Source organism: Pygoscelis adeliae, unplaced genomic scaffold (genome assembly GCF_000699105.1).
Source record: "Pygoscelis adeliae isolate BGI_AS28 unplaced genomic scaffold, ASM69910v1 Scaffold14, whole genome shotgun sequence".
Taxonomy (NCBI): Eukaryota; Metazoa; Chordata; class Aves; order Sphenisciformes; family Spheniscidae; genus Pygoscelis; species Pygoscelis adeliae.
In genome coordinates this window covers 18847567-18871754 of record NW_008825109.1, presented here as the reverse complement: position 1 = coordinate 18871754, position 24188 = coordinate 18847567, and the positions used below count along the sequence as shown (strand labels likewise).

Below are 24188 nucleotides of genomic sequence, written 5' to 3'. Positions count from 1 at the left end.
TTCTTAATGATGATTTAGGATCTATTTGCATTAGACCTGGAACCCTACAGGTACAGCGGAGTAAATATGACAGGGTTTCGCCTGCTCAACATCGAGAACCCGCAAGTTTCGTCGGTCATTGAGAAATGGTCAATGGAGCGTCTGCAGGCGCCACCAAAACCAGAGACTGGCCTCCTTGACGGCATGATGACAGTAAGTGCACAACCGCAATGATGGAGGGGCGTCTACAGCGCGCTTTGCAATGCTGTTCTAGCGGATGTGAACCGATCCCGTTACTGTTTTATTTCACAATGCAAATGCTGAAGAAGCATCCCCAAAACAGACTTCCTTTTACCTGCTTCTGTCCAAAAGTTTATTTGCCCCGTGAACAAATGTTGCACTCATCTGTGTGACAAACCACTGCCGGGCAGCTCTAGAGATGAGTGACAATTCTCCATCACGGTGCCATCCAGCTAACACCATTCATCTTATTGTTGTCAAATGTATATACTGCTGCCTCATTTCTCTAATAATATTCTGGATGGAGTGAAGAACATAACAGGAAATAAAAACTTTCAGAGCAGGTATACGATTTATAACCTGCAGTGAAACGTATTGTACACGTGGACAGGTAATAGCATTTTTAAATTGGAAAAGTGCCCTTTCTCTTCATTTCCACCATCTACAGCAACTCGGCTTTTAAGATATAATTTAAAGATAAATGAAAGGTATTATCAAGCCACAAAATTAGGACTTCCTCCCTATCACTCCCCCAAGAAGTAAAGGAAAGAATAGGAGCAATTACATGGGCAGCGTGACTCCATTCAGTTTTGTGGGGTGAAGGGTTGCCATCTTTTTGCAATATAAGATAATGTATCTTATGTACTGAGTAGAGTTCAAAATCATATGAAATAGAATTTATTGCAGATGATTGCAGGGAAAATTTTGAAACATCCTAACATCCTGAAGAGAAATGTATTATGTGTGCTATCTGTAGCATTTTTTAAAAATGTTGCTTTTTTGGGCAGTGCCATTGTGCTCACACATATGCAAAGCAGGGGAGAAAGCTGTCCCTGGGAACTTCTGGCGTGAATACACAAGACCTGCAAGGGTAGCTATTCACACACAGTTATTCATCTGCATTCATCCAACTGTAAAGCTAGGAAAACCAAAGTTCTTACTAGATTCTTATGCTCTCCTTTGTGTCTCTGACTCTTATCCTCTCCTTTGCATCTCTGTAATCTCTTAGTGTCCTTGATGCTCTGAAACAGCATGAGCACCAAGGAAAGCATCTTCCTAGTTGGCTGCGATCATTTAAATATTCATAGCAAGTTCTGCTTATTCAGTTTGATGGAGAGCTGCAATACTGCTGTATTTCATTAAACAATAAGGCTATGACAAGCTGCACAGTATAAGGAGATCAGGATTACATGTCCTATTGCTAACTCAGGATTTCTCCCTTCTGGTTGATCTATACTGTTTGCCCTGATGTCAGCTTGTGGGAAGTCAGCAGGGCATGACCAAGACAGTTTTGAGTTCATGTCCCATTTTACATGCCAACTGCATACAGAGGCATAGTTGTTCTAATGAGGTCTTTGGGTTTCTTTGCAATAATTTAAATAGAATATGAAAATCAGAAAAACAAGTTCCAGGACTAACTCTTAGTCCCTTTCTTCTTATGCACAAGTACAGACATTAATATAAGGTGGTTTGCTTCAGAAAATGAGGAGACTTTTTGTTCATCCATGCAACCCCAGGCCCTAAAACAGAACAACAGTGAGGGGAGAAATAAAAGGCTAAGGGAGGTATTATAACCTCCCAGTTGCTCCATGGCAGGATGGATGAGTAACAAGTTACACAAGCATGAGATTCAAACAGCCGAGTCTGGTAATGCTGCCAACGTACAAACACTGTGGGATGCACTATGTTATCAAGTAAAAGCATCGGTGGTCCCAGATAGGCGTGCAAAGTGAGGTGCTGAAGCATTTTCACCATGTATCTCCAGAGTCTCTAGGTCTGGGACCCAGGCAGACTGGGACTCCAGTGATCAAGTAAAATTCAGTCCTGAAGGGACATGTCCCCAGTCTAATGTAAAAACCAATCTGAAGTCCATTGACATCGATGGGAATCTTTCCATTGATTTTGAGGTATTTTGCATCAGGTCTTTAGTCTCCAGGTCCGCTTGGAACAACTATCTGTTTTAAGACACTTGACACTGAGAACAGCTGTTATTGTCTCCTCCTGTTTGACTCACCATTTATTATGTTTTCAATTTGCTCTGATTGTGGGAGCATTGTTTTGGGCAGATCCTGACTAGCGTGTCAAGAGCGATTCCTCATCTGCAGTATATTAAGATTAGTTGATAAATTCAGATCACATTTGATTGCCAGCAAAAACCTCCAATGTTGATAAGACTGATGCTGTTGTAATTTACTTAGGTAAATGAAACAGACAAAGAATCAAATCTATTAATTTCCCAAAGGAATTGCATGGGAAAGGAATAAAAAATGGATTAGCTTTGCATAAATGAGTCCAGTTTCTCATCTGCAGAGTTAGTACTTTTTTTTAAGGCCCCTGCTTAATTATTCAGTAGCTTTACAAGAAAGCTAAGCACTTCCTTTTTACAGCATCCCTGTGCGTTAAGCGAAACATGGCCATTCCCACCTCACACATGAGAGCACTGAAACACAATGCAAGTGTGGGTGAGATTTTTCTAAAACTTCCCAGTGATAAAGGGTGACGGGGTGTGCCATCTCAGTTTGAGGCTTACTGGGCATGTTTTTAAACCAATAAACCCATTCTCAAAAGAAATACAGATCCACAAACAGCATCCAGTAATTTTAGTAATATTTAAGTATCTAAGGGCTGTATTCATCTGCCCTGTCTTAGATAACTAGAAGTTAGATGTATAAGTCCAACTTAATCACCAAAAAAGACACCTCAAAGGGACAGTTCACCTCTCTCTAAGACAGCATGGGAGGTATGTCAGGGGAACAGCCCTAGCCAAATCTCAGTGGGGCCATTTCACACATTTGTGCCAAAGGCCAAGATCCTTGAGGGCAGTAGACACTTAGAGACAGTAGATACCTGTCCAGTGGAATACCTACCAGGTGCTCGGTGGGATTGATTCCCCTAGAAAGCAGGGCCTGCCTACCCTGTGGAGAAGAAAGCAATCCCACAAGTGCCGTGAGAAGAGTGGCGATGGGGAGCCAGTACAGGCCCCACGTGGGCAGCCCTCCCACATGTCCCCATGCCATGACACCATGACACGCCAACCTGCAGGCTGGGCAGAGACTGGCTTGAGCACCTGCATGGTGCTTTCGAATGACACACCTGGAGGTGCTGAGAGTCTCTGGCAAATCCCGTGAGGAAACTATAGAAGACTGAGTACTGCAAAGTGCTTGGCCTAAGACACGCCTGGGCTGCTGTATCACCTGAGGCTTCTAAAAACTCCCCTCCATGCCACAGAGCTACCCATGCACTCCTTCCTGCGTTGGACCCACTGACCTCTCTCTTCCTGTAGCTACCCAATGTAGTTTTCTTCCAATGCTCACCTGAAAATACTCTGAAATTAATATAAGCTGCAAAAAAATGGATTTTGTTACACCTCAGATTTCCATGGAGAGCCCAGTAGTGGCCTTTTCCATAACAGCAGGCCAGGGAAATGATTCTCAGTAGAGAAAAGCAGGGACCAGGCACAAAGATGTACATTAAAGAAAGCCTTTCTGTTTTTTTATACAGACTGAAGCAGCTCTGATGTACGATGCTGTTTACATGGTAGCAGTGGCCTCCCAGCGTGCCTCCCAAATGACTGTCAGCTCCCTGCAGTGCCACAGACACAAGCCGTGGCGTTTTGGACCCAGATTTATGAATCTGATAAAAGAGGCAAGTGTAGACCATCTGCTTATGGTCAGCATAATCCTTCCTGTCTTCTTTACTGCACTGGCTTGTGTTGTTGCTCCCTGCTCTTTGTCATATGCTATGCTCTGGTTTCTGGCACTCGGATATCCAATTCTTCCTCACCTTCCTAGCAGAGAAACACTGATTTACAGACACAAGGCTGTGGCTTGCATTCTGGCGGAGACTTTATCTGGGCTTTCAAAAAAAGAAACTGCTAAGCCCTAGGTGTGATAAAATCTCAGACTAACACACCATAAGACTTCCCAGGTTTTTTGCTTGGTTAATGTTGATTATGGATGTTTATAATTTCTAGAAATACGAGATAACTAACAACAGCCATTCTAGAAATTGAAAGAAAAGTGAGTCTGTAGCTCTGTCTTTGTTTCACCACTTAATTCCAATTTTTTTGCAGATTGTTTGATCAGCAATCAATATCAGCCAGTATTTCTAAAGAAGTAAATTGCTTCATGAAGTCATGCACTATCTCATAAGAATCCATCACCGAGCTAGCTTGATCCACAGACGTTCTAAAAAATACCATTTTAGCTGAAATGCCTTCATGCTTCCAAAAATTCAGTTTTTATTATGAATTTCAAATGGAAACTTCTCCTTTAGGGAAGAGTGTGGAAATGAAAATTGGAAATTATGTGAAGTCTCCTACATATACCTAATCTTTTCCCCCAGTTCTTGTCCATGGCAGTGTGATTCCTATCAAAGGAATTAGCACATTCATTAGCACTTGTGTAGGTGGAACAGGACTTGTAGGCTGAGGTACAAGGTAAGTGGTGGCAGCATGTCAGGGCATACACCTGAATCCAGAAATACAGTAGGAGCAAACTGAAAGACAAGACGTGGTGGTTACAGAACATGTAGAAGAGCTGTCATCACCTTCTCCAAACCTTTCCAAGTAAATTTTTTAGAATTGCCATAGCCAATATACGACATGGTGATTCATCTACACAGAAAACATTGAAAGTTACTGAAACAGTGCTCTCCACACAGGATGTTTTATGAATTTGTAAGCTTCTCTCTTTGAAAGTATAAAGAAAAGACAAGAGTTACCCCAGTATTCAGGGACCTGACTTAAGAATTAAGGAAGCTTTGAGATACTTTCCTCACTGCAACACAATCATGGGAACACCCAGAGGAGTCAGGGAAGCAGCACTGGTAAAGATTATTTCTCTTACAGTGACATCAGCCATACTGCATCCAGCTCCCCCACTGGGGAGGAGGTGGGAAGACTGTAGCAGGAATAGTAAAAGACAGGAGAAAGTTGTCTCAGAAGTGTCTGTAATAAAGACGAACAACTCCCCCCCTCCCTTCTGATTTGATTTAAGTGGGAACCTTTGCTCTTCTGCTTCTCAAACTAAATGAGGCAGTATTGCTACTCATACAATTTCTGGTGCATTTTAAGAATAATTATAATGAAATTGAAAGTTAGCAAAAGACTTTGTATCAGTGAGCACACCTGCATAATTCTACAGTGGTGACCTACTTATTTTGGGTGATGCTACATATATAGCATAAGGGTCCTGAATCCTAAGCCAGAAGAAATACTTTGACCAAGAGTGCCAGACATATCTCAGCAGATCCAATTCAAAGCTTGAACAGTTATACAGCTCACATTTATCATGTACAGCTAGCTTCTCTCGCATGGAGTGAGATATGTGAGCTAATTACTGATCATTTTGCAGATAGTGTCTTTCATGGTCAGTAAAACAATGATTTAAATACTCTGAAAGTCTTATCTTCCTGTTTCTGTTGTAGCCAAAAAAGATGGTTGTTGAAAGTAGAGGATAAGGTTTAATAAGACAGTATTACATTTCCCGTAAAGACTATAACAAGTGTTGGAAACTAAATAGCAAATACATTTGGACCTCCCTAGTTCTCATTAGGATCTGGTTTGCTCAACAAGGATAGATGAACTTTAGAAATTAGGAATCAAGTGAATAGGTATGGAGAAAAAAAGTCAAGCAGGCAGAATGATAGTTTGGGCCCACATAAAGACAATTTAATTTTACCGTTTTGTGGTACGGTCCTAACAGTCTGTGAAGGCATTTTACAGACCTCTCTGAAGACAAATATTCTGTACTGCAGTCTAAATAAACAACTTTCAGACAAAGAGGTTGCCTGCAATGAGTCCTGCAGGTGCTAGAGCTTAGCAAGTACTTCAATCACTCCATGGTGGGTTTTTGCATTTTATTTTAGTGGTGATAAGAACTGCAGTCATCCCATTTGCTTTGTGGGCCAATGCTATAAAATGCCAGGCTGATGGTAATAGAAAGGACCTCAGAACCTGCCTGGACATGAGCAGAGGTTAAGGTGGAAAGCCTCTGACTTGTATAGCAGCTCATAGGCTGCTCCTCTCTTCACTCAGCAGATGACAAATTAATTTTTTTCAGCTTGTCACTGTCCTGTTGGGAAGTCAAGGTTCAGGTCATATCTGGTCCTCAGGTACACACGAGTTAGCTTCTTCCCGAAAGCAACTGGAAAGTGGACATCCTAGGGCAAAATATTGCCTTTTGATTCATGCTAATCTGAATGCATGCGCATTGGAGTCGGTTTCTGAATTTTCAGAGTACATAACAAAAGATGGCTAGTTTAATGTGAGAATACTCCTCTCTCGACCTTAGGACTTCAGGTAAGTGTACCAAGTAACAGCAGTAGCGGATCCACTGCCTATTTTTCTTAATGATCAAGACTTGAAGTGCTACCAGCAAGACTATAGGAGAAAAGCACTAGCAAAAATGTCTGAGGCTACAGAATAATCAATTACAGCAACAAAAAGAGTAATCTTCTATGTTCTAAAGATCTCATGAGCTAATGCTGATTGTAGGAAGCATTTGGAAACTTGCAGAGAAAAGCAAGCCTGACTAAAGCCCCCCAGCCCTGAGGACAGCTTTGAGGTCAGAGAGGTCATCAGCTAGTTGCCACGAAGGAGGATATTACATAAAATACACTGTCTGGGATCAAGACTCTTCTGCAATAGCTCATTAAGATCTTTTTAATGAAAAGTAAAAGCTTTTGTCAGAAGCTTTTGTCTCTCAGTGACCTAATATCATTCATATCTAAATGGTATTTTAATCTTTTAGCCCTTATGGAAGCATTTGCAGGGAGTACATCTTACCCATGCCTAGAAAGAAAAAGGAGGTGGTTGTCTCTCTTCAGAGAGGGAATAGGGAGAGAATGGATGATTCCACCTTTCCTAAAAGGAAAATGTGTGTAAACATGAAACAGTTGTTTATAATTGAATGATCAAATTCCCTGTTCATGTCCCCTTTAAAGCATGAAATAAGCCCCAAAGTAATGATTGTCTGTTATTCAGTTATCACCTAAACCAATGTGAGCTCCTCTCACTCAAATCCAATAACAATTAAAAGAACAACTGCATAGAGAAGTATTTCAGAAGATAGAGATGCAGACTTTATCTTGAGTGACTTTACTAAATCCCCTCAAACAGAATCGCACACACAAATCTCAAAGATTAAAAGAAATCTGAAGCATTTACATCTACATTTCAGTTTATGTTGTGTTTCTGACAAGATACATTTCAAGCGCATCTAGTTAGTAGAGACCAGGAGTGAGAATGATCCATCTAGATTCTGCATCGAGTGATTGAATACAGCCTTCCTTTTGTGGTGTGACATTAAAAGCTCTCAAGAATCCTCTGAGCTGAACCAATTCTTTGTGTAGGCTAGTGTAATGACCACAGAAAGCAACAAGATAAGTGGACTTGGTCATTCAGGCACTACCATGTCTGTAAAACTTTCAAGCCTCTGTCTCAACTTACTTGTAATAATTCTTCTGAGTGAAGATGTCCCAGTTAGACTGGAAAGCTAACCTCGTTCAAATGACTTCAAGCTCAAGAAACTCTTTCCTTAGAATTTGTAAAGGTTTTTCCAGCCCTCTGCTAACTGATTCTCGTTTCCACAAGTAATAAGCCTCATATAATGTCTCCGGCCTGCAACAAAGGCAAGGATTAGTAAAATTGAGTCCCTGAAGAAGCCTGCTTAAATTCTTACATCATTTTTCACTGTTAAAGATTTAAAATGAGACCTTAATTTAGCTTATTTGTATACAGGAAGAGTACTGTAAATGTTGAACATATTCTACAGTTTTTAAATCATCTAGCGCTGTGTGACTCTGGACTGTGGATGACTGTCTCTTCAAGAGTAAAATTAATTATAAAAAAAAAAAGACGTATCCAGTCCTTCCCTGTACAAGAGGACAGCAACTGACTCAGCATCAAGAAATGAAATTATGCAACAAGGCCATCTTTATTACCTTAGGTTGTTATTTTGCCTGCTTTTTGAAACCGTGATGATAATTCAGAGCATGGTACTCTGTGTTCTGGTTACATTGGCTATAAATGTTTTTAGTTCATGTTTCTTCACAAAAAGAAAAGGAAAAAACCCCCCTTATCCTACATACAGAAGAATGTAATTCCTGGAATCTTTTCATCCAAACTCAAGGCATTTAAACAAACGATATCCTTGCTCCATAAAGAGGCCTCTCCATCAGCATAATTAGGAAGACCCAGAAACAAAGAGGTGTTATAATTTCCAGTCACCACAAAAAGAGCTGGGAAGACCTGCACCAGTCGAAAAAAATCTTGACAATCCTCTGAGCTGAACCACTTCATGTAGACTAATGACCATAGAAAGCAACAAGATGGGTTGACTTGGTCATACAGGGACTACCACCACTGTATGTCTTTCAAGCTTCTGGCTCAACTTATTTGTAATAATTCTGAGTGAAGATGATTCAGTGCGTCAGTCACTTGCTAGCCCATACTTGCGTCCAAAACCAGCTGCAGGTCTACCTCACCTGTGCTGAGAGTGTACAAATGCTTTAGAAACTCCTGTCTGTCCTGAGGTATCTGCTATATACACGCTTATTCTAGACCTGGTTGATCTACAATAAGAAAGTAATAGATTTCTTTGTTTTCTCACATTTTTAGTGCTCTTTTGCAGCTCTTGGATATAGGTTTTTTTCAGCATATAAGTGTTTAAAAGTTTATATCCTTTAAATCTCTGAACTGTTTGACATTTACCCAGCACTTTAGATGGATAGCAAGTTCATACTCTCTCATTCTGATCCACCAGTGCAGGTGAGATCCTGCCAGTTTGTTTTTCTCTTGGCACAGAGGAAGCGAGCAACCTTCCTCAGGACTGCTAGATTTCCTGGGAAGCTCCGGCGCAGGGAACAGAAGACAAAACTAATGAGTTAACAATGGCACGACCACATCCAGACTGATTTTGTCCAAATTTGATGAGCTGACTAACATTTTGAGAAAGAGACAGGAACACACAAAGTCTTGATTAACTGGTAGCAAATCACAGGATGTAATTTTCAGGGGATTCTTGATAATAACTAACTAAATCTAAAACAAACATCGAACATCATTGGAAGAAGAAGGAACTGAAGATTTTTCATTACAGGAAAAGTACGAATTTAAAATAAGACAGAAGGGAAAGCAATCCATCTGGGGAGATATTAATCAATTTTTTTTGGTTAAAATTGGCAGCATGTCCAAACAAAGGAGCACAAAACATCTTGTAAGAGAACAGAACATTTCTTTTGTTTCATGGTCTTTTATTACTACCAAAGTCAACATGTAAGAGTATTTTCATGTGACTAAAAATCTACAGAGTGGAACAAAAAAAGAAGTGAGCAGTACGAGACTCTGGATGTCAGAAGACCCAAGAACTCACCATCTCCCCTGCTGTCTGAGGAAGGATCTGTGTGTCAGTCACCCCATCTTTCTGCTGCACAGAAATGTCTATGCACGTGACTGGGGAGAGATGACAATATTTCATAAAACATAAAATAGCATCTCTTCTGCTGCATCTTTGTCATTGTGTTTTAGTGTTGAGTCAATTACAGCATCTATAGATACTGGCTGCAGTTATTCTCCGGGCTCTGATGCTGCAATATTTAGTTAATCCAAAGAAAAGCAGTTATTTACTTTGGTAGGACTTCTCTCACCAGATAATTTGATATTATGATTTGATCCACTTTCATTAAAACAAACATTTTTCTTTGTTTTACTTTTTAAAAACTTACTTCTTGTCCATGAAGTAATGGATGCACATCTGATACAAGCCTATTACTGTCTATTACTTTGAACTGAAAACTCTTAATTAAAAGAGCAAACAAAACAACTGCTAGACTTGCATCCCATGATGATTTATTAGGAAATAAAGGTCAGCTTTCCAAGAAGATAATGTATGGCTGAGGTTAACGCCATAGGGATTCCTATTCTGAAATAAAATTTCAAGTGGAAAATCACTTCATTTATGGAATGATCTGTACACAGATTGCAAAATAATGGTCCTAGAACTTGCATACTAAGAATAAATACATATTGAATTGATAAAAAATTATCTGCAAGGTTCTGATACCGTGATATCTGAAATCAAAACAAGAAATCTGACAAAAAGATTATATATATTTTCTTTCATTCCATTTTTACTTTTTCTTAAATATTATCTGAAAACTAGATTTGTTTATAAAAGATGAGTAAGAATTACTATAAAGTGATTTTATCTGAATATATAGAGGATGTTTTGATATTTGCTACACAAAATCTTTTTTCAGAATGTATTTTATATGTCCTGGCTTACTAAAAGTGCTCACCATTTACTCCACACTGATATTTTGATTTAAGTGTTAGTGCATGGCCTAAACTGGACGATACTTATTTGTACTGGAAAAGCTCCCAGGAGCCCTAGTCACATCACCATTGAGCCATTCACTGTGCACAGTCTTTGCCGCTTACAAGATAACTGTTAAATGCAGATGATTTGGGTTTTGGAGCAGTGTACTCTCATTGAAACAATCTGTTCCTCAACCACACAACCTCCTACTCACTCATTCACAGATTTGCCAGCACTTGGGTCCCATTATCTCAGGTGGAAATGACACAGTGCTTTGCAGCACATGAAGTCCCCAGAGGCTCCTTGTCATCCCTGTTGTTCAATGGGTGGATGTCACTGTAATAGGACAACAGCTCGGTTGGGGAGGACATTTCTCACTCAAGATGAATGCCAGAGCTTTGGCTTTGGCTCCTGGCTCTGCCACGGACTCTGTGCAACCATGAGCAAATCACTTCAGGACAGCTCCAAAACCTGTGCTGTGGTTACACGGTAAGGCAAAACTGGTCATTGCTTAGTAGGCACTTCCAACGTGCTGACATGATCAGGCTGTTCACCAGCCATGCCTGTAGCTATCACATCACTCTAAAACAAAAGCAGCAGGACCTAAAATCTTGGTGAAGACCTGTAGGTGGAAATGCTGTGACTCCCCTCTGTAAAAGATGGATGATGGCTTTTGTCTAGTTAGTGTATTTAGTCTGCTAGCTGCGTGGAACAGGATTTCTCTACATACTGTCTCGCCTATACAAGCGGTATGTGTTACAATGGGATCCCAATCCCCATTAGCACACTAGTGTAAAGTTACGGTTTCCATTAGCACAGTAGTGTAAAGTTATGGTTTCCAGGTTCGTCATCAACAGTAATCCCACCCAGACACTTCAGTGACAGTCATGTTTGTGCATGCTAACGTAGACTGCTCTTACTAGGAAGAATAACTGGCAAAGTTTGACCTTCCCTTCCGATTCTTCATGCCCACTCCCTCATCTCTGGTATTGATATAGAGCAGTCTGGTAGGTGTAAGCTTTAAAGGAACTCAAAGGCTTTTCAAACATATGCTCTGAAATGAATCGACCTAAGCCGTCATCCTCAAGTATTCAGGGATCATTTGTCAAATTTGTCACAGCAAAAACCTTCCATATGACTACCCCTGAAGATCATTAAGCTCAACCACTGCTCTGGAAATGAGTGCTCTTGAGCGGCTCACAGGACAGCCTGTGACTTTCCTAAGAAATTCACGTTCTCTATTTACCCACCATTTCTCTCTCTCTCGTTTCAAGGCAGGGGTGTGCTCAGTCTTATAAGAGCTGCCTAAACCCTTTCCTAAGAACAAGCCTCCCCCATACCTCCTCTTTTCCATTCCAGTGCTGCTTAGTAAAAGCCTGCGACTGTTCCAGTCCTGGACCTCTTCTGAGTAAAGACACTGTGAAGCATCATGTATTCAGTGGGGTAGATAAAACCCTGTAATGGCGAATGCTAAACTTCTTTTTATTACGTCTGTTATGTTAGATTTGGACCAAGATAATGGAAAAGTCATACACTAACTCACTATATTCTATAATCCTTGAGTATCTTGTTTAATAAGAGGATTAATTTTAAGAGCTGATAAGTTGATGTGTGACTCAGAGCACATGATGATTTCCAGTGTAACTAGAAGCAGTATCACTATCACTTAAATCTATCAACTGTCTCTGCAATTCTAATAAAGCAGAAGATTTCTCTTCCAAAAGGAAATAAAACCAAAGGAAAATTAAAGGAAACTTTTCCTTGGTCATTACCTTTTTGGTTAGTATATAGTGGTTTTGTTATTTACGGTGTTGGAAGATTTTGTTGTAGAAAAGTGATCTGTGGTATTCTGAGCATGTGGGCACAGTAGGTTTAGGTATACCTATGTTTTATAAATTTTTCAGAGATCTGATTTTGTAGTCAAGAAGCAAAAGTTTGGAGTGGGGGAAAAAAAAAACCACGTGAGAAAAAGCTCACTCACTGTCTTGTCCCTTGCCATCAAACACCACAATCAATGTCCTCTGTATATGTGCATTAACCATTGCCAGTAATTCTGTAACCATCAGAGTTCTGCTCTGTTAATAAGTCTAATACCCAATGGAGGAGACATCATCACCCACCTCTGCATTGGATGTCAGTTAGCACCACAGTCCTCATCAGAAATTTTGGATTATCAGTTTAAAACTAAAGTAAATGTTCGTCTTCTTTATAAGCGGGTAATGCTGACTGAACAGAACAGGTCTGTCACTCTAGTACACCTGATACACCGTTTGAGATCCCCATATGTACTCACCTTCTACCTTTTTTTTAAAAGTTGAAGGGTGCCGTACCTGAAGTGGAATGGAGACACTAGCAATTGCGGAGGTTGCTTTGCTGTCATTCACTCTAGGTTGCTAATGTTTAGCTGAAGTAAAATGTTCTAGTGAGATGGTGGCTAAAGGAAATTATGACGTAAAGTCTCTCTTCAGGACAAGACTGGTTTTCTTTCAAGTTGCTCATTTTGGTAGACCAGCACAGAAGCAGAATGAATTTCCTAATCTCAGTCCAAACACATAATGCGTTCATTTTAGAGGATATATAGGTCCAAAAAGACTATGATGTTAGCATGTCTCTGCCACTGTGCAATGGTAAATGAGCAAGTATAATTTGGGGAGTTGAATACTAATGCTTCCTGAATTCCAGGTCAGATGATTGCCAATAATTTTTTTCTATTGTTTTATTCATCATTAAAAAAAGAAAGAAAAACAATGGCATGATGGTGGTGTAAGTTAATACCTTTTACCTCACAACTCTGGTTAATTAGAAATATACATTAAATCAATAACTGATGTTCAGTTTTTCCTAGTAACTTCTAATAACAAATAAACAGATGGCAACACCAAGAATTAAAAATACAAATATACTTGGCTTATATAACCATCATTAAAAAAAAAAAAAAAATCAGTCCAATTACTTGCCTTTGTAGGTTACCTTTAACACGCTTGGGAAAGCAACCTACCAAAGGTCAAGATAATCCCATTGACAAAACTAAGTAGGCAAGAAAATATTCTTATCTTTGATTAGACTTCACTCTAGCTTCTCCCATACTGAAGAGTCCCGCTAACCAATTTCTCTTTCAAGCTCACATTAAATCTGTAGAAAAACTCTGCTGATTGCATGCCTGTAGGATATGGTTTCAAAATGTACAAGTTACACATAAACAGCAAGAGAAAGGAAAAAAAAAAAAGAGAGAGAGAAATAAAAAATACAGAGACTGTTTTACAAAATAAATAACTAAATATGGCCCATTGTCTACTTTGGGAATTTCTCAAGTCAGTTGCAGTAGGGGGTTTTTTGTGTGCCCAGTTGCATTTGTAAGGCTTTTGAATGAAGAAGACTGTCATTTAGCATTGCACATATATCCAAGAATAGTCTTCACATAAGATGTTGTTTATCATAAATTTATGACACTTGCATATTAAACAATAATTCAGGCTTCAGTGGCAGATGCAAAGTGTCTGAATATCTTGCACAAAGCCAGGCTTGAACCTGGTATTGTGCAGGGTTTTGGAGCTGAACAGCAGAACGGTTCATTTTCTGCCACAATACTATGCCAAAATAGCTTTTCTTCTTGGCTTTTCACTCAGAAGTTTTATCAACTCCTATCTAAACAATTTGTTAAGACTTATCACAGTTTCTTCTTATACCATTTAAAGCAGATCCAATATGTATACCTATTTTGTAAGTGATATAGTCACAGTTTTATTTGCATTTGGGGGTGCATATTTGTGTCTCAGATGTTTTCTTCTAACATTAGTTCTGGACATATGTTCAAAATGGGGGGTCTTATTTTTTGAACAGCGGGAACAATAAAAAGTTTAAAACTTGAGTTTGAAACTCTAAAGAGATTGCTTGATTAATTACAAGTGGAGGTCTAAAGAACAGGTTCAGAAAAACTGTTTTATTTCACAGGTTATTGGAATAAGTGGAATATTAACAGAAGAGCGGAAATGTCTGCACATTAAGAAACATTATTAAATATAATAGCTTAATCAGTTAAAATAAGATTATGCCTTTGCATTTTTGTATTGCCAGAGCACTTTGAACACTTTAAAAAGGACCTTGAAAAATTTAAAGTTTTCTAATCTGAAACACAACTATCCAGTATCTGTCACTGCAACACTGGACTCAGAAAGAGAAAATACGCCATAGGCAGATAAATGGTTAACTAAAATATTTGGATAAGCTTATATTGAGGAAGAAAAAACAAATACATAATAAAAACACAATCAATTTGTCTGAGAAAGATGGAGACCTTTGTGTGTAGTAGTACAGTACAGTATCTACAAAATTGGCTATATCCCGTTCAGGCTATATCATAAAGATGAATATTTACTCAGTTAATGCTTTATATACACTGTGCATTATGATTTCTTGATCTAGTTGTATCTTGCTAATACAAATCTGGAAACATAAGTGGGGTCTGGTAGAGACAAAAGAAGCAGAACATGAAATATACCTGTTGTTTTACCTTAGTAAGTCTGGTAGCAGCTGAACTAATTGATTCTGTGATTGAACTGTTGATTGGCTTTGGCTGAAATTAAGGCTACTATAGTAATTGATTCAAGATGATGAAGTGGAAATTGATATAAAGACCGTATGATGGTAGTGTGAATTGATAGCAAGCCTCTGGAGTGTTTGCTCTTAGGAGCTGAGTCAGCTTCATTTTCCAGTTGTTATACTTTTCCATCAATATATTTAGATGGAAACCAACATTGAAATTTGAATATTTAACCCCGGATTTCAGTTTGTAGTTTACCCACAATCTTAATTTTTTAAAGTAGTAAAAATAGAAAGTTTCACAGTTTTAATTAGCTTGCTTTGGATATTTTTGCCACGTCAGGTACCTGACAGCCTTCAGAGATGACTGAAGACTTATCTGTAATCTGTTCTATCTATCTACTACCTTTTTAATGCTTAGTAAGAAAGGGTCTGAGTAGCTGCTGGTGCTGTATGGTTTGCTTCTCAATTACCAGTTGAAACCAACATATTGGGTTAATTCCCCATTTTGTTTGATAAACAGCAGAAAGTCATCAAATGTTTACAACTTAGAAATAGGAATAATAATCATCTGATAAAACATGGTATTGAAGAATGTGAGACCTTATTTTGAACCTCAGACGAACACTGCATTGCCCTACTGCTGCAAACCAAACTCCCGAAAGAACAGCATTTTCTCACGGTTCTGTTGACAGAGGCAGCCTGCAACCTTGCATAACTGAGATCTAAGACAAGCAAAGATGTTACAAACAGAAGCCACTGAAAATCACATTTTTTCACTAAGCTGCAAGCTCTACTCAAAATTATACAAACAAAATTGAAAATACGTTCTCTCGCTGAGTGTTTCAAATTATGCCCTTAGTTCCTCTAATATTAAAGCAAGGATAGAGTGCAAAAAAGCAATTTCTTTTGATCAATTACATGATTAGGTTCTGATTCAACTTTTATTATATCCTGTAATATTTAACACGGAGTGTCACTAGAAACATTACAATTGCTATAAATCTTGCATACAAAAGCATGAAATCTCATTGCTGGGTTAAACAGTCGTGTGGTTTCTGACTATTCAGAAAGTTCTGCTTCGCTTCTGTTCATTAATTGCATTTGAGAACTGTGCAACTGCTGCCTATTCTGTTTGCCTGAACACAGCACCTGATAGGCACTCATATCCTTGATTTGCCTGACAGGCATCTAGAAGTGGTGGCATACAGCTATGATTTCGGAGCAATGATACGTTTCACTTCCTTTGCATGCAGCAGGCAGTTGTGCTTTAGGACCCAAATTGTATTAAAAGCTTGGAAGTTTTACCACAGACTTCGGAAGGCCTGGGATGGACCGTAGGTTCCTAGCTCCTCCCTCCCCTTGTTTCTTAAGGAAAACTTTTGTTTCTGATCAGGAAAGAAACATCACCTATCTGTCTAGACATGCTGCACACACAGGCACTACAACTGTCTTGAAGTCAGAAATAAAATTATGCTCACTGGACTCAAACCCAAATGTTTTATTTTTATTTAGAATAAATAAAATAAAAATCAGAAATTAAATTTAGAATTCAAACGGTATTTGAAGTGTGTGCTTCACAATTAGGGTCTGAAAAACCCCTTCAACATTTAAGTTTAACTCTCCTGAGAAACACTCCCTGACTCCTGTTTATAATTTAAGTCACGTTTGGGTCATTATTTGATGGTCTGAGTGGGACTTCAGTTAGACTAAGCCTATATGCACTTCTCTGCTACCTTGAAATTTAAGCATATACCTATGCAGCTTGTAACAACTTTTCCTTCCATTTTTTTTAGTGTGGGGGTAGAAGCACCAATGCCTATTTTCAAAAGTAAGCTAGCATTTCACCATATATATCTTTTTTACAAGAATGGAGATGTAGGCTCCTGATACCATTTCCAAAAATAACATATTGGTTCCTTTATTCAAGATCATATCATGTTAGCAGAGAAGCTGAGCATCTGATATGTAATCAATAAATGTGAGCGTTTCACAGAAGCAAATTGCCCTCTGAGGAGGAATTGATCTCTAAAGATCATAATTTTTAAAATGTTCCATCTTTGTGAATAAGAGATGGGGGTCATGTCAGAGTAATATAAAGACAGACTGGAAAAGAGATATTATATAATGAAATGTATTCATGTGTCCCCTCCTTCTATCTTAATTACATCAGCATACAAAACCACAAGTGTCTGACTGTTTACAGCTGAGATTTTCATATGTTCCCACGTCATTAAGATGGAAAGTCTCACAGCAAGTTTCTTGCATTTGTGCTTTTCCATTCTTATTTTACTTAAGCATGCTTCAAAATCCTGCTGCATTTCCACAGAATTCTGGAGGCACCAGATTTGTCTGAGACACATGCTGATAACACCCCAGCATCTGAGATTAAATCCTGCAGATTCAGCGCTAGAATTTAGATTTAACAGGAAGGGGAGACACCATTCTGTAAGTCTGCTGATTTTTAATGCAGCTTTCCTTATGACATCTGTCTACAACAAATTAAACAAAGCAAATAACAATGCACAGTAGAAAAGCTTGTAAGTTAAGAATTATATGGCTGACACACATGAAGAAACTATGCCATCATTTATCATCAGCCTTTCTTGTATCTTTGAAGAATTTAATCTAATGTGGGAGCTCCCAAAAATAGATTACAAAAATAATCTGCAGTTTGAAAACCATGAAATACTTTCTTTTACAGATAAGCTTCAGCTTTGGGGACAAAATGGGGGCTATATGAGAGACAGATAGATCTCATTTAAAAGAAAGTGTGCTTGCTGGGAAGCTTACAAGATACAGAAAGCTTAAATTGCGGAGGAAGTTAGTTCTGGACGTTGATCCTGCTGCACTGAAGAAGTTTTCCCCAGCACAGGGAATCATCATGGCTATATAGACTGATGTACAAAGTCTACCACTTTAACTTACTCCTGCTGCTAATGTTTAAAACAAGGGCAATGTGATTTCACTTAGTTATGACAGAACAGTAAAACGCTGCCTGGAGCAAAACCGATCATACGCAATTCGTATGCTGTACTTCAAACACGTACGTAAGACTTGTGTGTACCTTACACTACAAGGTTTTTATTAGGTCTCTGTGACTGGGTGATTTTTTCCTGAAAGCCTGCTTTTAGAGCCTTCATCATCGTGCCATCAACACCTGTGAGCACAGGCAGTGGCAGTGCTCCTATTAGGAATGATACACCTCGTTTGCTTACTTGGGAACTTGTGTCTTCTTCCTTGGGGATGCAAACTGAGTAGGGATTAGTGAAACAATTCAACAAAGTCCAGGACATTAGGAGTCCAAAGCTGGTGGGAGACATTTAACCACAACCTGTCCAAGAAATCAAGCAAGAATGACAAAAGCCCGTCTTTCTTTTATCTTTTCCTGGAAAAATCTGGATTTCTGGGCCCTGAGTAGCAAAGGCAGTCTCTATCACACAAGACTAGGAAAGGCACAACTGAAGTGTTGAGAAAGCTTTGGTGATTTGGGATGGTTAGCTGCCTTCCTTCAATAAGGACCTTCTGCAGACTCCCATTCACCACCGATTGCCATTGGTTACCCATTCGTCATGGAGAACTTAAAAGGTCCTGGGCTGGGGTAAAGAGGATCGCTCCAGTGAGGCTGGTGGATTTAGGCTCTCGTACTCCAAGGTTCAGACCCGAAGCTTGGACACAGCAGACTCCTTTTTTAATTTCTTAGTGAATTCTTATGCAGTGCAAAGCTGCCCTGTCTTTGGGCATGTGTAATACATATTCTCTCTTTCTCTCTCTTCAGTATATCTTTTTATATACAGTACTAGACATATGTAAATCAATATATATAAACTGTCACAAACTTGTGCCTGATTGTAAAATACAAAATATATTGAAGAGAAACTAAATAACAAAAAAGTTGAGGAAAGGTTTTTTTATCAAAGTAACAAGGACAGATATGTTTAAAAAACTATTTGGAAGTGATTCAATGCTACGGTTAATTTAAAATACAGTATTTGTTATGGCTTCAGAATAGTTCCTACTAATCGTTACAGGGAAGAGTGTTTTTGTGTTCACACAGGCACGGTGGGATGGCTTGACAGGGCGCATAACCTTCAACAAAACGGATGGCTTACGGAAGGATTTTGATTTGGACATTATTAGCCTCAAGGAGGAAGGAACAGAAAAGGTAACCAGATCTTTTGTAAAACAATGACAAAAACTAATTTGACAGGGATGTAGGAAAGTCCATTCTCCTCAGCTTGAATCTCCTGTGCTTGGGGTACAAACCACTATTCTCAAGATTATTTAAGTCAAAGTTAAAACAGAGCTACTAAGATTGTTTTATTATTTTACAATGCGTACCTTGCATTTCGAGGTATGGGATAGGAATTTGGGACTGGCAATAATTATCTGAATGGAAATAATTATTTTAAGTGCACCTTATCTTCAGTTCTTGCTGCTGTAACTTGGTGTGGTAAATTCATATATATAGATAAAATCTAGATTTACCTTATCTTACATGTACTGGTTTTAATAAATGTGACATGAAGGAGAGAGGAAAGAAGGTGCTTGAGTAATAACCTCAACAAGAGTTGACACGTTAAAAATTCTTCATGTTTTTGAGATTAGATTGGTTCTTTTTCCCTAACATCCCTAACTGCTTATCATAAATTGCTGAAATGGTGAGTCTACAGGCGAGTTGTAGCATCTTTGTTTGAAAATAGAAAGTTCTGCATGATACAACTTCAGAAACTGGTTCTGCATTCAAACAAAAGACAAATAAAATTCACATTCCTTCAGGACACTCAGGGAAGCATGCCTCTGAAAAAAAAAATCCACGTCAAAGGATCTTGTTTTCCTTACTTTACTACTTATAGATTCTCCTGAAGATGCAAAGGTGTAAGGCAGGGAAAGCTCCTTGACATGCAGAGACCATAGGAAGGAGCCCAAAGCCATGGACACTTTTGGCCATGTTTCACGGTAGCCGGACGGCACTGCTGCTGGCATCCGAACCCTGCCACTGCCAGCCAGGGCCCATGCTGGAGACTGAGGGGGACTTGGGGGGCCCCGGAGGGAGGTGGGGTGGCCTTGCCCCAACCCTCAGCCAGCAAACATGGGCTGCCGATGGGCACCGTAGGGCTCCCTCCACCACCGCCTAGGAGGTGGCTGCTGTGGGTATCCAAAAATACCTAACACAGGTGACACCACCAGCTCATGTCAGCTGGAGACAGCGTTGTCCCTTCCTCTGCGTACACTGGCTTGACTCCAAATGATAATTGCTGATGGGTTAATTGAGACTTTAAATGTAATTTCTCCCACACAGCTCTCCAGACTGGTTGTCTTTTCATTTTTAATGAAGCACTGTGTTTATTTTTCTCTGTACCAAGGCTGCTGGCGAGGTTTCTAATCATTTATATAAAGTGTGGAAGAAGGTTTGTACACAGACGGGTGATGCCAAAAACCTTTGGGCTGGGTCTTCAGACTCATCCTTTGGGTTTTTAGAGTGACTCTCATATTGCAGTTTAGAGACAACAGTCTATCCGAGAGTATGAGTTTTTCTGGTACAATAAGTTTCGTCCCAAGTTGAGACACTGTAATTCCAAATAGTAAAAATATCTTAGCAGGATTCAGCTTTTTCACCACAATCTTTTTTTAACTATTATTTTATTTCTTGGGAGCTGTGCTTTTCTCCTCTTAGAGTAGAGACTCCTGGCTGCAGCAAAAGCAGTCCTTTTCTCAGTTGTTATCATTCTTGATTCACCTAAGATTCACCATGAGTGGTAAATTTGCACCATTTCGAATGTGTATTAGCATCAGCAGCAAGGACTGTTTTAACGTGCAGGGTTGGGTTTTTTTTTGCCTCCCACAAAATGTGTGCTGTGCAGGCAAAGTTCGAGCATTGTTGACTCAAAATTTTGACGAGTGTGTTGTTAGCTCCTTGCAGAAAATAATATAGATGATTAAGTGGATGCTGTCTTTCACTAACACATGGAAATTGGAACTAAGCTTGTTTATAAAAGATCTAAATTACTCCAGGAATCTCAACCCTCTTTTACCATGAGGTGCCTCTGTCTGGTGGATAAGGCACCGAAGTGGGAGTCAAGAGACCAGCTCCATGCGCAGCTCCCCACTGGAGGTACAACCCACAGTTGCCATTTGGTGGAGATGAAAACAACTGTATTTACCATGTTTAAAGTGTTCTGGAGTCACAAGACAAAAATTTCTTATAACACTTGGAATTATATTTTGTATGCATTTCACACAGATCTTATTATTTCCCACCCCTCTCACATACACAGTTAAAAAAGGTTTTCTTTTTGTGTTGTTTTGAGAGGGATTTTAATGCTACAGAGTAGACCAGTGCAAAACATCCTATAGCACTCTTTTCGTGTTCTTATAAAGCACATACTTAATAACCTTGTTTTAATCTTCAGTGAATTAGGCTAAGGCACAAAGGCCCCTATTTCCCTCATTACTGGTGAACAGATCATTCTACCTGACATGCAGAACGCTATTGAACCAATCTTGCTTTTGACTTTAGGCATTTCGCATTATGCTGAATTGATTTAAACCAAATTACAATTGGTTCAGAGCACAGGTTTGCTGAGAAGGGCATATGACACCTCTCAAACTTGTCACTAAACTGCAATAAATCCTCTGGATTCACCATAGTGATGTACTACCTTGGCCTCATTCTTCCAGTGCCCCTCCGACCTCCTCCATCGCTCTAATCAAGGTTGACCTGCGGTGTCATTCTTTTATCCAGACGTAGAGTGGTCTCCTGGTGTATTTTGTATGCACTGTGACTGTGTCGCTCCATGTTCTTCATGGTTGTTCTCCTCTTCCCTGCTGCCAGCCGATAAAACCATATCAAGTCAGTAACAACGAGCAGAACGGCTTTTTGATTAACTCAGCCACCTTGGTGCAAATTAAAGGACACTGGTTATTTACCATATGGCACAGGCTATCATAATATACAACATTTTATTTTGTGTGTACTTTCCAGATCAGTTTCCCAATCTGATCTAGTTTTGGAAACAAAGGGAATGACTGATAAAGGCTTCAAAAAATAATTTAAAAAAAATGGCATGACTATCCCCATTTAAGCATACTTTGGAAAAAAATTTTGTGAAAGGTGAAAGCGATGGCACCCAGGGACACAAACACAAAGTTTGTTTGAAATTATACAGTTATTACCCCAAATCCACACTCAGCAGGCACAAACTAATCTGCTGGGTTTGGTACAAATGCAGCACCATCTCTGCCTCAGTTAGCAACCAAAGAAAAAGAGAGTTCAGCCTGGGTCTGAAATGACTGAGCATCTGATGGCAGATAGAGACCTTCAGTACACAGGAGAAGTCAGCGGGTTTTGTCTTAGACTTACTTGGCAGCTTCGCTGGCAATCCCAGCAGAGAGGATCTGAAAGCGGATCCCTCCCAGGTAGAACTGAAACATGCTGGCAGAGCGGCGCGGCGATGCGAAGGGCTCTATGGATGGTGAATGTCAGAACCTCAAGCCATCCACCTGGTGCTCTCCACAAATGTTCAATACAAACCAAACTGCCTGAGCCAGCCCCTTGCCTGGAGCTTTCTCACATCAGCCCTCAGCCACACTGTGTATGTAAATCTAAAGGCAAAAAAACCTGAAGATGCTTTCCGACTGCGTTCATGTTAAGTAAATATTTATCTGAATAAATCAACATGGTTATAATTTCTGCCCTCACAAGGTGTAGATCCAAATCCACTGAAATCAAGAAGATCTTTCCCTTGAGGCTTTGGATTGGGCATTAAATACTGCAATTCTTCACTATCTCTGGGGCTAGAAGGGAATTTGTCTTTGGCCGCTTATATTTACTGAGCAAATACTGATCAGTGGGTGAAATGGTATCACCTTGCTAGCTCTGTCATATATAGCAGTCAAGAACTGACAGAATAATCTTTGCTAAACCTGCTGAAGGCACGGCGGAAGCAAAAGGCCAGTGCATTCATCAATCTGTTTCAACATATTTATTCAAGCTTTTAGTCTGTTGTATTGGAAGAGAGAGGTCTTTCCATATGTTTCAACTCTACCATTTACAAAAATTTTTTAAAAACACATAAAAATAGATATTTGACATTTTTTAGCAGGAAACAAAGTCAAAATGTTCCACTTTTGTAGCAAATTGGCTAATACACCACTGTATTGACATGCCTTATACTCTTACAGCTTATTCATTTCCACCTGCTTTTGAAGGACGGTGTGTTCCCTGTGTTTTCTAAATCTGCCATTTGATGTTGCTGCCTTACTCAGACCCACAGCCGTTTCCCTTCTCTAGCATTTCGTCCTGCTGGTGTCTCTTTCTGTGCTCGCTAGAGCCAGTGTACCCTTCCTAGGCGGTGAACGTTTAGGGAAATGTTTCCTCTCGCTGCAGCTGGGCAGCTGCTCACCTGCTCTCTTCTGTGCAGATTGGGGTTTGGAACTCATACAGTGGCCTTAACATGACAGACAGCAACAAGGACCGATCGACCAACATCACGGATTCCTTGGCTAACCGGACGCTTATCGTCACCACCATTTTGGTAAGTCTTGCTGGGCGGAGGTGACACCACCAGCCGCGCTGCAGGATGCAGGCATTGCTGACAGTGGGTTGCCGGGCTCTCTGCGGCTGCCTTTGCTACCTCTGCCCTGCACTCCGTGACTGTTTTCCTCCACACTAAACAATGTTTTGTTAAACTAGCCTGTTTTCAAGCAAATGTTTTGATTTAGACTCAGAATTGATGTACACATTCATCTATCCACAAGATTGATTCAAAAATACCCCACTGCCAATGAAAGACTCTCGGGAACCTCCGTCTCCAGAATTGTTTAGCTTACTTCAATATTTCAGGGGTGAACCCTGCATACTTTTCTTCCCAGAAGAATTAACACACACAAATACTTAGCTTTGTAGTCAGTGCTTACACATCCTTCCTTTTTACTGAAAATGAGATGAAGAGGACTGAAAGAAAGTAGCAAACAGCGGATAGAGAGACTGAGTTATGTTCTTACTATGATAAATGGAAAACATGCAACTGGGTATTCATGAGTTGTTCTGTCTCGTGCTTTCTCCCTGGCCAGTAATGCCACATTTTTCAATTATTCTGCCTAATTCCT

General features: G+C 39.6%; 1 protein-coding gene across 1 annotated transcript in view; it reads left to right on the top strand.

Moving 5' to 3' along the window:
• The window catches only part of GRIK1 (glutamate receptor, ionotropic, kainate 1), a 169869-nt gene that overhangs the window by 112002 nt on the left and 33679 nt on the right, over window positions 1-24188 (top strand). The window contains exons 6-9 of the mRNA XM_009327816.1: window positions 19-192; window positions 3721-3864; window positions 19135-19242; window positions 23501-23614. Coding sequence (XP_009326091.1) covers window positions 19-192; window positions 3721-3864; window positions 19135-19242; window positions 23501-23614 — 540 coding nt within the window. The remainder of the gene's footprint in view (window positions 1-18; window positions 193-3720; window positions 3865-19134; window positions 19243-23500; window positions 23615-24188) is intronic.